The sequence below is a fragment of the Accipiter gentilis genome, chromosome 11 (genome assembly GCF_929443795.1).
Source record: "Accipiter gentilis chromosome 11, bAccGen1.1, whole genome shotgun sequence".
Lineage (NCBI taxonomy): Eukaryota > Metazoa > Chordata > Aves > Accipitriformes > Accipitridae > Astur > Astur gentilis.
Genome location: NC_064890.1, coordinates 2937498 through 2950984, shown reverse-complemented (window position 1 = coordinate 2950984; position 13487 = coordinate 2937498). Strand labels below are relative to the sequence as shown.

At 40.7% G+C, this 13487-nt stretch overlaps 1 protein-coding gene across 2 annotated transcripts in view; it reads right to left on the bottom strand.

Moving 5' to 3' along the window:
- CHCHD3 (coiled-coil-helix-coiled-coil-helix domain containing 3) overlaps nucleotides 1–10911 on the bottom strand; it is a 155012-nt gene extending 144101 nt beyond the window's left edge. For both annotated transcript variants that reach the window (XM_049813741.1, XM_049813742.1), the window contains exons 1-2: nucleotides 10748–10911; nucleotides 8735–8822 (exon numbers count right to left, since the gene is read on the bottom strand). In XM_049813741.1, coding sequence (XP_049669698.1) covers nucleotides 8735–8822; nucleotides 10748–10831 — 172 coding nt within the window. In that variant the 5' untranslated portion in view covers nucleotides 10832–10911. The remainder of the gene's footprint in view (nucleotides 1–8734; nucleotides 8823–10747) is intronic.
- Nucleotides 10912–13487: the final 2576 nt, after the last annotated feature.

Genomic DNA, 13487 nt, shown 5'->3' with positions numbered 1-13487 from the left:
TCTAACTGGTAAATAAATTGTGATGGAAAGAAAAGTAGCGTTTACTATTAAAACCACAAGGTTTTATTATTTGGAGGTCTCCTTGTCCTGCACAATTATCTGTTACCAGTTCCTGGGAGGCTTGGTTTAGAAATATTTTGATACATTATCCCTTTATAGCAGTCCCTCACTTCATTTTATTGACAGTTGTAGTCAGTGGAGAGACAATTTTGATAAGAATACATTTTACTATAAAACCAGAGAGGATGCTATATAGCAGAATGGCAATTTCCTTGCATAGTGCTATCAAGACTAATACTGGTGAAAGCAAACAGTTCTAATTTAGTCATTGGTTTTATTTCATTAAAAATATCAATATTTTTGATTTTATTCTTTAAGATAGCAAAATCATTCAGACTGCTCCAAATGACTTCTATTCTAACAATCCTTTAAATTACATACCCTTTTATCTTAGCCAGCTATCTGGTCTTTTTGACCTATAATCCCAGGAAGGTCTCTGAAGGACAAAGGAGAAATAGCTCGGTTTTATTCTGGTGCTCAGGCACAGCACGTACTAGAGAAGTCAAAAGGCTGAAATTTCAGAGGAAATATTAAATAGTTCAATGCCTACTACTGGCAACCTTCAGGACTTTTAACTCTCAATATGAACCAGAACTTGAGCAAGTGTGAACTCTGATTTCTGCAAGAACATACATGGGAGATTTCCAACAAGGCCTGCAACAAATGTGTGCCAACAGGCATCATCTTCTGTCACATTCTGATTTCTAATGGATAATGTAACTGAAATTAAGAAAAAATGAAAAAGAAAAAAAAAAGGATGAAAAAAACCCCCATGTTACCAGATAATTTTTATTTAATTCTAACATGAAAAAAACCACCAAACCCCAAAACTCAAAAAAAAAAAACAAAAAACAAAAAAAACAAAAAAACCAAAAAACAAACCACACAAAAAAAAAAAAAAAAACCACTGTCTTTCCACAAGTCTGCCTCAGGAACATTTGATAAACTCTGGCGGCATTTTCAAAAAGTTTAGCCTAAGGCTAGGCTCTGACTGTCTATGCTCAAAGGTCTAAAACTTTGCCAGGATTTAACTACAAACAATTCAGTACTCAGAACTAGTAAAAGGCAATGGCACATATTCCATGCATAAATGCATAACCATTTAGTCCTTAAAACTCATTACTACATGCTGTTTTACAATGGGCTCCATGAACTGTGCACAATCTTTTATTCCCAGGTTAAATTCTTTTCTCTGTGTTTTTGGAGACAGTTTCCCTGGTTTTCTTAATTAAGCTTATTGCAGCACTATAAATTAACACAAGAATCACATGCCAGCCACCAACAGTTGTTTTTCAACATGATTTTCTGCTAAGTACTGGAAGATTATGTTTTAGCATGCACAAATCTTGTGCTTCCACATCAAAAAGCAGGTGATTCTAACTTCTAACTCACAAGCCATTTCTAAGCAAATACTTTGGATATGTTTGTTATACTAGCTACGACAAAAATTGCTTTATATGTGTACTGCACAACTACTCCGAAAGATTTTTTAGAGCAAACGTCTGCATTCAGTAAACCCTAATAGAGCACATGCAGCCTTAAGCAGAATAGCATGAAATTTAATTTCAACAAATCCACTTGAGACCAAAAAGCACACAGTATGCGGTACATAAGAATTACCTGTTTCTAAGAATATACAGAAATAAAAATGACACTTCTAAATGAACACCCATTGAAAGATAAATTCTGCCTATCTGCAAAAAGCCCCACACACAAAAAAACATTTGTAAAAGAAAGAACTATAAAAGAAGCTGACTATCATCTCAATGAATCTACCTCGGCCTGAGACCTAGTTACTTATGCATAAGAGTAGAACAGGACCTGACACATGAGTGTTCTTTCTTTAAATTTCATCTAGAGTATCAAAAGTTCTCTATCATTTGTAAAATGAAAACCCCTAAATAAATCAATCAACTGTCCCCTTAATATTTGACAATATTCATGGGATATACTGGCTTTCTCCCTGATGCTCGGGGGGGGGGGGGGGGGGGGGGGAGGGAACACAAAACAAAAAGCCCCACACAAAACCCAAAACACAACTCAATCCCACAAGCTCTCAAAAATGCAATTCCTCCATTTGCAGAACCCTTGCGAACTCAGAATTCATTTCTTTTGTTCCCTTTAAAACACTGATTAACTACAAATAAAGCAATAGTGGGAACAGAAGGAGGGGGGGGGGACACAACAGGAATCAGTTACTGAAATTCTAGCCTTAAATGCCTCCCACACATGGAGGGTTAATATTAACACAAATGTCATTTCTTGGAGCATATTTAAGTGTACGCATTTCATGCAGTCCACTACTATGCTGAGATATAAATAAGGTATTTCATGGGGCTAGTTGGGTTGGCTTTTTTAATTGTTATTACTAATTTACCTGTAAAAGTTTTTTTTTTTTTGTTTAGGAAAAAAGAATTTAATCCCTCCTTGAACAGCATAAAAATATTATTTCAATGTTAGAAGAAAAAAAAATAATTCCAGTCTACAAAAGCCTGAGGATTGCTTCATCTCGCAACACTCTCTGTCTGAAGATACAGTCCAGACCACTTGAGCCCTGTCTGTGCTCTCCATCTCTGTTAATTGCATGATCTGGTTTATTCCCTTCCACTTGCACTAGCACTTCAATGACCGGTGGTGAAGTTGCTTAACCAGCTGACTAAGAAAAGAAAAACTTAAGTTTGACATAATCTGCAAAGCTGTTCCAAAAGGTGGTCGTCACCAAAAAGGAAGTGACACTATTGCTCTTGTGTGTGCTCCCACTTCCCTTCTCTGAATAGACAAGGTTCAACTACGGGAGCTAAGCTGGTACAAAACTCTTCTTGTGGAGTGTTTCTGGATGATTTAGATCACTGGACACCAATTTATTATAGGGACAGACATGATCAGACATGAGAGCGTTAGATGAGGTTTGTTGTAACAGACTATAAGCTTAAGTATATGACATTTGCACGAGAAGTTCCAACATCTTTCCCCATCCAATCTTGTTCTACCTTTGGACATTTGTTTAAAATGTGGTGTTAAGTGCTGTTCCACTGGATCTATCAGCACCTGAAACGCAATTAAAGTGGGCAGCCCAAAGGCGCAGTCTTGATGACACCTCAAAGACAGTACTTCAGTGAAGAATCAAAACGCTACTTCTGAATTGGACAAATGTTGGGAATATAGTATGGGGAAGTGCCCCAGGCACATTCAGGCTTTTTCATTCACACCTTCAAAAATTTCTGTTTGTAAGCAAGATGAGCATTTGTAAGGTTCTAGATGCTCCTCTAACACAATTGTGTATCTCAACAATCCAAGACTTTTAAACAATTAAATTAGGGCTTTTTGCCTACTCTAATATTCTTACCATGTCCATCCAACCCTCCGTTAATTACGCACCATCTTTTTGATGAGGTTAATCCTGTACTTTGAGGACATGGAGTGAACTAAGCCCTTCCACAGCCCTGAAGTCCAAATTACTATGAACTAAAAATAAAAAAACAGATGTACAAGTTGCATTATTTGTTAGTTTTTCCTTCTAATTTCAGTACCATTTTACAAGGACATACCCAGCCACCTGAAAGCGTTCACAGAACACCTTGCATGTCACACAGACAGTGAGAACTTTAATTTATTCAGTACTTGCTTCAACTCCCATGCATAATTCTATCTTCCCTATACTCCTGCAATCCAGTGACATGAATGTCAGGCACAACTAAAGATTTGCTGTTGCAGTGACAGCATTAAAAGTTTGGCATCTTTAGCAGTCTAGTGAGTTACAAGACGTTTCACCTTTTGATAATAAAAAACTTCCATCAATAGGGAACCTTTAACCTAAAGAATATCAATATACATCACTGAAAATAAAGTTATCTCCAGGAAACTCAGTGACAACTAAGTGGCAACACAGCAAGCCACATGAGAGCAGGAGCGAGCACTGCAGCATCACGTATGCGAGAACACCCAAGACAGCTTGCTCAAATGCAGATCACACATCAAAAAAAATATATACCTGAAAAGGCTACTGCCTGGGTGTCAGAAGCTTCTGATGAAGCTGCCCTTTCTCTACAAGCCAATGTAAAGCACCATGTATCTACTTCCTTCACCAAGAGCAGTAGGATGAACCTTACTCAACAAAACTGCCAAATATTCTTCGGAATGTATTCTGGCCATAAAAGCTACATTAGAGTCTTCCAAGATTTTCAGACCAAAAGCCTATATCACAAGTCATCAGTACTTCTCACAAATATCTCTGCATCCTTCAAAAAACTTCCCCCCCACATGCCCAGAGGTCAGAGGGGAATCAAAACAAAACCACAAGTGTACTATTAAAAACAAACCCAATATTATTCTACAAGATGCAAATCACGGCATTCCAGGCTACCAGCGGTCCACAGACCAGATCAGTTTGCTGCACCTCCCAGGGAAGGCACTCCAGCCGCTGACCTTTGCTGAACTCATTCCAGCTCCTTTTCAACAGTTACTGCCCAGACAGGCAGGCCCCAGCCTGCACTGTGGCAAGGGGTTGGCTCCCTTCCTGGTACAGGACTTTGCATTTGTCCTTGTGGAATTTCATGAAGTTCCTGTTGGCTCATTCCTGCAGCCACTCTAGGTCCCTCTGGATAGCAGCCCTGCCCTCAAACGTATTGGCTGCATCCCCCCAGTTTGTGGTCATCTGCATTGAAGAGCATGTACTCTACCTCCTCCTCCGGGACATTGATAAAGCTGTTAAACAGGACAAACTCCTGCAGAAACCCACGATACCAGCCTCCAGGTAGAGTATGACCCATTAGCCACAACCATCTGACCCTGACCATCCAACCCGTTTTTTTAACCCAACTTGTCGTCCAGTTACCCACACTGCAACATCCTAACTTGGATACAAGAATATTGGGAGAGACAGTATTGAACACCTTGCTGAAGTCGAGGTAAATGACACCTGCTGCCCACCCCTCATCCACAAATCCACTCATTTAGTACTCTGCCTCTCCTTCCACCTCCTGCTGACTGCATTTTTACGCTGAAGCTCTACCATGAGCTCCCTGTTTAATCAGGCCAGCCTCCCAACATACCTATTAATTTTCCTGAGTACTGGAATGGACCGTTCTTGCACCAGGAAGAGGTTGTCCTTAAGGACCTCACAGCTTTCCTGATCTTATCCCTCAGAGCTGCTTCCTATGGGATCCCACCAACTAGCTCTCTTTATAAGCTGAAGTTCGCTCTCCTGAAGTTCAGTTAAATCGTGGTTGCATCTCCAACTAGAATCTAATTCTTCAAACACTCATTCCTCTACATCTCAACAATACTTCCTTGTATGTTTCCAACTGAGCCAAGATACCCTGGGCCACTGAAACTCCACCGAAGACATAGACACAAACACAACAGAGTACACAATTAAAAGGCATCATTCCACACAAATGAACAAAGCTACGAAATAGGACTTTCTCCACTGGAAACATGCAAGGTCTAACCCAATTTCTCAGAAGGCATCAGCAGTGCTCATTTTATTACACACCAACACAATATATAGTACTTTATGACATGGATCCTTTACTGATTTGTTTTCATGAGGACAGTATAGTAACAACAACAAATAATACAGTTTAAAAAAAAAGAGAGAGAGAGAAAAATCCTCTGTGTCCTCAGTGTAATCTCTTTCTGCAAAGGGAAAAAAATGGCTCTCTGAGATGCAGAGACTCTTGATAATTTAAGCATTTGCTCTTCTTTTTTTTTTTTTCCCCCTTAATAGACTATTAGCTTTTCAGATATCCACTAAGCTAAAATGAATTAAACCATTCCCTTTGTGTGCTCTGACTAAAGCTTTAGGTATAACATACACTCAGAAAAAGAAAAAAAAGAAAAAACCAAAAAGCACAAACTCATTGTCTGACCAAATTACTTTTCATCAATATTGCTTTAGGAATTACAGACATACTTTAAAGATTTTACACTTGTTAAATATTTTAGTGCATTTAATATTACTCAGAAGTCAGAAAATGATCCAAGCAAGCTAGGATGCTTTAAGACGTAATATTTAGATGTCAGATTTCATTGTAAGTGTATGTAATTTCATCTTCCGACCCCAAACTGAAGTCAATAAATTCATCATATATTGGCAAGCAACAAGATACACATTCTTTCATGTAATCTAATCCATTATTCCTCTACCAAAAGCTATCAAAGACTTGACATAAAGAAAGGGCTGGTTTTAATAGCTCTAATGTTTCTCCCTCTAGACATCTTCTTTATTTTTGTAGGAAAGTGTTATTTGTCTAGAATATAAAAAGATATAAATGTAGACTAACAAACTATCAAGTTCAAAAGTTGCCCAGCTGGGAATCCAAAAGCCAGAGCCAGCCTCCAAACACCACCATCCTCGGATAACTCTCTTCAGAAGCAGTGAGTGATCCACTCTGTCAGGGAAAACGAGTCACTATTATGAGCTTCATAAACAGGACAGGAGGAGCTGCCCAGAGAGAGCTCTAATTAATGGTGCAAGAGGCTTTACCAAGAAACCAAGCCCCAGCATTGCTGCATCACAGAAGGAAGATGCCCAGATTTGGGATCCAGCCCCCACAGCCATTAACCAGAATAGTTCAATATTAAGTGATCAGAGCACTAGCTTTGAAGTGAATACCCTTCATGTAATGACACCTCATGAGACAAATGCAGACTCCTGACAAATTAGATGTAGCTACAAAATAAACGAAGAGGTTGACTGTTCCTACAGCACCAAAGAAGTTCAACAGTTTGTAATTCTTCATCAAAAAACATTCAGTGAAAGAGGAATGGATGGTATGGTAACATGTACTTAAGTATAATTTAATCCTCTTAAATACAAATCATTTTAGCAACTGAGGTATAACACTGATTATACTTTCCTGGGGAAATACAAGCACTTCACCTAAATCACTAGTTCTTAAAGCAAAAATACACGTAAGGTTTCCCAAGCTCACAAACGGTCAAGTAATTCATTAAGACTTTCAATAAACAAAAATAAAAAAATAAAAAAGCACTATTTCTAACACACAAAGAAAAACGAAATAAAGGATCAAGATACGTACATACTGTGAATTAGCAAAGAATTGCTGGGGTATTACAGCCTTTATCTCTAGTCACCACATCCCAAAAATCACAGATGCTTACTCTAACAAGACTACTTCTATAACTCACGTGCAAGGATGAAAAGGGAACAAGCGCTGCTGTGAAAGTAGGTAGGATGTGCAAGTATTATTTCACAAAAATCCTTTATCTAGAATAATTTCTTCACCATAGTAAAATACATGTACATAGTGAGAACGCTATTATTTAAAAAAAAAAAAAAAAAAAAGAATAAAGATGGACAATCTGGCAGTCCATGCATGAAACTACAGCCCTACTCCATTCAAATCTCACTTAATCAAGCATTAAATTCTAAGCAATTTTATTAGGCAAACTACATTTCACAAGCCAGCTAACAGTTTAAGTCATTTTTAGCACTGATATTTTCCTTGCCTTCACCGTGCCACATTCTTCCTATTCATAAAGTGGAAAAACAAACCTCTAAAATAGCATCATTTGGGAGCCCCGATCTTTGTAAAGCATCCTGCGTTGGATTTACTTGACATCCTTAGATGCTTACATCAGAACTCTTCACCCCGGAATTCCTAGAGAGCAATTCAGCTCATCCTGAAGCAGGATTCTCAAACAAGCCAGAGGAATTGTCCCCCAAAATGTCTTTTTCTTTCTACTGACTACAGAGGGAGTCCAGCTCAGATACAGACACCTACACCATAGACACTTTCAATTAAGCAACAGGAAACCAACTTTCTGTGCTTCAGATGAAAGAAAGAGGCTATATTCTGTTCATTCAACTCTTGCTGCAAGGCCCACTACTGCCACAGGACTTGTTTTTAATCAGAGTGTTGTTTTGGTGGGATTTTTTTCTAAGTAACAAGGCAAAAGGCCCTTAGGGAATACCGGTATCATTAATGTTTCTGGAGCACTGATAAGAAGCCTTACTTGAACCTTACAGGTTTCACATAGTTGACAAACATAAATCTCACGCTCCAATCTCTGCCATTCATTTTCACTCCTTCAGTAGCTACATCGTGTTCACTGTGCTGAAGTATTTTAAATTAGAGTACAGGCTGCCTGGCACGAAGCCTGTTTGATGCATTTGAACAGGCCTCAATAATGAAATACAAAAAGTTAACAAAGCCATCATTTTGAGCCATCGATCTGTATAAACTGTATGTGACTTATTTCCACCATTCCACAATAGGAAAATAGCACATTATTCTTTTAATGTTTGCGTAAGTATATTTCAACAGAAGCTCACTATACTAAAATTCAGTGTTGATTAAGTATGCAAGAATTTTCAGTTCAGAACTCAATACATATTTGGAATGGATATTTGCTTTTTCTGTTGGTTTTGGTTTGTTTTTTTAAAGAAGTCTTTAACAAGGGAAAATACCATAGAAAACTAAGTCTAATAAAAAGTTGTGGTTTACACTTTCATGTCAGTCAGAAGAAAACAAAGAGTAATTTAACTCCTCTAAAAGCCTGCAAACTACTTCCTTCTTCAAAAGGAGATGAGAAAAAAGTTATTGTCAAAAAGTCACCTCTACGACATGGCAATTAGTTCATTACAATGCTCTGAAAGGCAGATTTCATTTTCTTCCTCACATTAGGAAACAGAAAAACATGGGCATACCTGCCCCAGATGATGATCGATGCTGAGACTGCTGTCTTCCACTGGGTGAAGAAGGTTCCTTCATACGATCAATGACACTGTCAGATAGCTGAAAAATATAACCCCGAACCCAGAGTCAGACTGCATCTCCTCCTTTATCCCCATTACCCCTCTCTTGACCTCAAAAACTAAGTAAAACTTTAAAAAAAAAAACCAAAAACATAGAGCCCCAAAATAAGATGTGACAGCTGCTAAAATTCTATCCGCAAAGCAAAACAAACCTTCTATTTCCCCTTACTTGTGGGGTGAGTGTTCATCTCTGAGTGCAAACAATTAGACTGAACAAGATTTTTTTGGCTCTCTCAGAACACAAGAAACTGATATGACAAAATATAAGATACAGGGAACAGTAAAGGAAACAACACCCTTTGACACATTGCTGGTAATTAATCAGCCTTTTTGCTTTTCTCAGTCATCTGGATGACAGTCAAATATCACGCCGTGCAGGTATAGAGCACTTAACCCAGGAGGAACTTCATCCCAATCAAGCCCTCAAAATAATTGTGCAACACAAGTGGTCATAGCAAGTGTAGTCAACCACTAAGTTCATTCTACTGTTGACACATGCACACACAAAAATACCGTCACAAATTATGCAGAATCAGAGTAATAGTAATGTCCAGTTTCAGATCTATTGTAACCCATGGAAAAAAAGTAACAGAAGGTAAAGTAGTAATAACATGAAAGCTTTTGTTTTCCAACTTACAACTTTCTACTGGTTTCCTCAAACACCAACTCTATCAACACACTGTATTGACTGCCCATGAGAATTAATTTTAATTACCAAATTCTTTACTAAATCTACAGCATGACATCTCTGGCAAAAATCTGTGTTACAAAGACTTTTCTAAAATCTGTAATCAAATACACAAGTGTAAAATTCCTTCAGCATAAAATTTCTTAACCCAGTCCTCAAAACTCTCAATTTAACTTCACACAATTAGTTTTACGTATGTAAACAGTTATGTATATCCCACTTTCGGATACTCTGTTGACTAACATTATTCTAGTGAAGCTACGCTTTCCTAGTACCCATGACATTATTCAGTTTTTATTCCCAGTATTTCAAGATCCAGGATATTTTAGAAAAACTCCAATAGACCTTCCCAGCATTTAAGCATGCTTCAGAGCAGATGAGCTCTGGTGTGAACACTTACATTACTGTCACCAGTTTGCCCAAGAGCATTAAATGTGGAAAATACTAGTATGCTGAAATAGGCAGCAGTTACTACTGTGGTTCATTCCACAACACTCCTCCTCCCTAGAAGCAGTCACACAAAATAAAAGACAACTTATTATCCTTCCTGATATGAACGACAGTGTCTTCCACTGAAACGTTTCTAAGCTGCAAGATTTCTCAGTGTCTCGCCTCACAAACTATCTTCTGGTATATTCTAGGCAACAGCATGCCATAAGCAGGAAAAAAAATGGGAATGCTTTTGCAGGTACACAGGAAGTCGGATATACGGCACGAAAGAGAGCAAAATATGGGAAAGGGAGGAGCTCTCTTATGGATGTAGAGGTCAGGGAAAGACAAAACAAGCTCTGCTAGTTACACATCTCTCCCACAGCTGTGGTAACCAGCCTGGGGGCAAAGCTCTCCCAAGACAGCTTCCCACCCGCGGTGCGTGCTTCTTGCCAGGACCAGAGTGCACCGGAGCACAAAACCCTCCTGAGAAAGCGGAGCCGGAGGCAGGGAAGGGACGGAGGTCACTGCGAGAAGAGGGGATAGAAACGGAGGAGAGCAACCGCCAGGCGTGAGGGGACGGAGCTGCAGGGACAGGAACCAGCAGCGTGGAGACACAAAAAAAAAAAAAAAATAAGACGAGAGAGGAGACTGGGGAGGGCCGAGCTGAGGGCGGAGGGGGGGGGGGGGGGGGGGGGGGTGGCAGCCCAGGGTGAGCCAGGCCGCGAGTGTCCCGCTGGCTACCGGCGAGAAGCGAAGCCCAGCCGCGGGGGGAGCCCCGCTCTCACCCGCACGCCCTTCACCACCGTGATGTTCTCATTCTCGTCTGCCTCGAAGGTGACGCGCCGGGTGCTGCTCCCGCCGCCGCCCATCTTCGCCCGGCGCACACCAGGCCCGCCGACCAAGGGACGGGCCCCAAGGAGACTCGCCCTCCGCCGCTGCCAGCGCGCCCCGCAACAAGGCCGCCCTTCATTGGCCCGCCGCTCGCCCTACCCCGCCCCCCGCGCGGAGAACCCGGCTTCCTATTGGCTGCGGGGCCGTAGCCATGGAAACCGCGCACACACACCCCGCCCCCGCTGAAGAGCGGCGAGGTAGCCGGAAAGGGTGAGGAAACTTTTTCGGTCTAAACTTCGGGCGGGGTAAAGACTACAAGTCCCATGATGCTTAGCGCCAGAAGGCGAAGAGGGCGGGAGCCGTGCTCCCGCGCAGTGCCCGCTGGGTAGTGTAGTTCTCGCTGTGAGGCGGCTGCGGGGCCGCGCTGAGCGCGGGGAACTGTAGGTCCTTCACGGCTCTCCCGGGGTAGGGTCCCGCTCTGAGGGGGCTTTCGGGATCCCCCCCCCCCCCCCACCACCACCCTTCCCGCTATCTCTGCTTGTCCCGCTGGGGCGGAGGGGCGGCGTGCTCCTGCCCTCCCTCAGCGAGGCCTCGCTAATGGCGGCGGCGTGGGGGGAGAGCTCCAGGCTTATGCCGGAGCTCTGGGCCTGAGCTGGTGCCTCATCCCATTTTCCACATCATAACAGCATAAAATTACCATTAGCGTAGCCCCTTTGGGCATGTAATTTTCTTTCCAAGAGATGAATAATGTTAATAACGCATAACACATTTTCTTTTCAGCCTACAATATAAACTGCATCTGGATCTGGCTGTTCTGTGACTAAAATACCCCCCTGTAGATCCCATGGCCTATCTTGATGGCCAGAATTGCAGAGGTGCGTGCTGGGAAGACGTCTGAAAGGAGAAAAAGGTGCTCTTTATTGTACACTAGCAGAAAACGTATTGCATTCTGAATGCCAGTGGTGTCAGACACACCTTTGAATTTCCTTATCCTATATGAGAGTACACATTGTTTTGTCTCTCCTACCATCTGGCCTCTTCACTTGTTTTACCTAATGAAGTCCCCAGCCTTCTGCTGGCTCTTCTTGACACTGGCAACATATAAATAATAACAACCGTGATATTTGGGAAAATTTATCTTTTCTTTTTCCCCCTTCCAAGCCCTTCATCGGCTTGGGTCAGGGAAGGGTAGCCTATACTTACCAAAGTGACACTGAAGCCCTCCACTCACCTTGCAAGAAATTTGTCCCAAAGTGTTTACACAATGATCACAATGGATTATTGCAGCCTGTGTCAACTGACGCATTTCTTTTCTCTGAATCGATGCAAACATCGTGTTGGTTGCATCAACAGAACTGCTTGCGTGTCCTTGATATATTTTCAAGCAATTTTTATTTGGATGTAAAGTGTCTATCAGCCAACATTTCAGCAGTATGTGCCTTCCTTGGGGCTTAAGATATTGCTGAAGCATTGGCTGATAGCCACTTTACTACCAAATAAAAATTGCTTGAAAATATATCAAGGACATATGAGCTGTTCTCTTGAGATATGTGACATGATGTTTATGCCTGTTTTTATAGATGTTAAACCAGTTTATATGAGAGGGCACTATTCAGAATTCAACATCCTGGTAACTGTATGTTTTTAAGGGAATAAATGGACTGTGCCTCTATCTGTCTTGATATTACGTGAGCACCAACAAACTGAGGGTATTGAATTTTCTTTTTTTTATGCACTGGGAATATTTTTAGGGGGTCAAATTTTATTTATTCAGTTAGTTAGTGATGTAACTGTTGTGGAAATGCCCATCTCCCAACCAGAAGCAGCTCTTCTAATATATTTGTCCTCTTTTGGGAGAGTTCTGAGAAAATACTCTTGTCTCGCTGAACAGAAATATTTCTATTTAGGAATTAAGGTTTTAACAACAGCTATTTTTTACCAGGGGTTTTTATGATTGTTTTGTATGACTTGAAATTACAGAACACTGTAACATATGCATAGATTTCAGGAGCGGGAAAAAGAACAAATGGGCAGAACTACATCTCAAAATTGCTTTGGGTCATTTTGATGTGTCTGTAAGGTTCACTCACTGTAGAAAGAGCTGGACTGAGGTACTCCAGAATTTATGGCTCCCCTATAATAGGTGGAAATGAAAGACTGTCTGCTGCAGGCCAGAGCTATCTATATGTCAGAAGCTTTTCTCTGTGGACTGTCAAACCTATTTGAGAGCTCTTTCAAGGACATTGCTAGATGAAAAAAATATTAGAAATTAATGTTAGAAATGGCTACAACAAATTTGCAGTCCAAAAATCATTCATTAACAACTGGCAAATAACTCATGTCTAGTTCACAACTCTCACAAGCAATTCGCAAATAGAAAAATAAGTTGTTCTGTGTATAACTTCCAACAATTTGTACGTTCTCGTAACTAATACGCTTACTTTAAGAGTAGTGTCTATCAGTAGGGTTGACTGCTACGTATGTGGCATAGAAAAACCCAACCTAGTTTAAACTAACTAGTGCAGGCAGCAGCAGTAATCAAAACATCAAAACAGATGCAGCATAGAATAATTTGTTACTACTCAGTAGTGTTAATCAGTCTACAGGAGTTCTGGGCAGCCAAGCCAGGCGCTTTTGATATGTGTGTTACCTCCAATACCTGCATCCCACTCCAGCCAGAGTAAAATTCTTCAA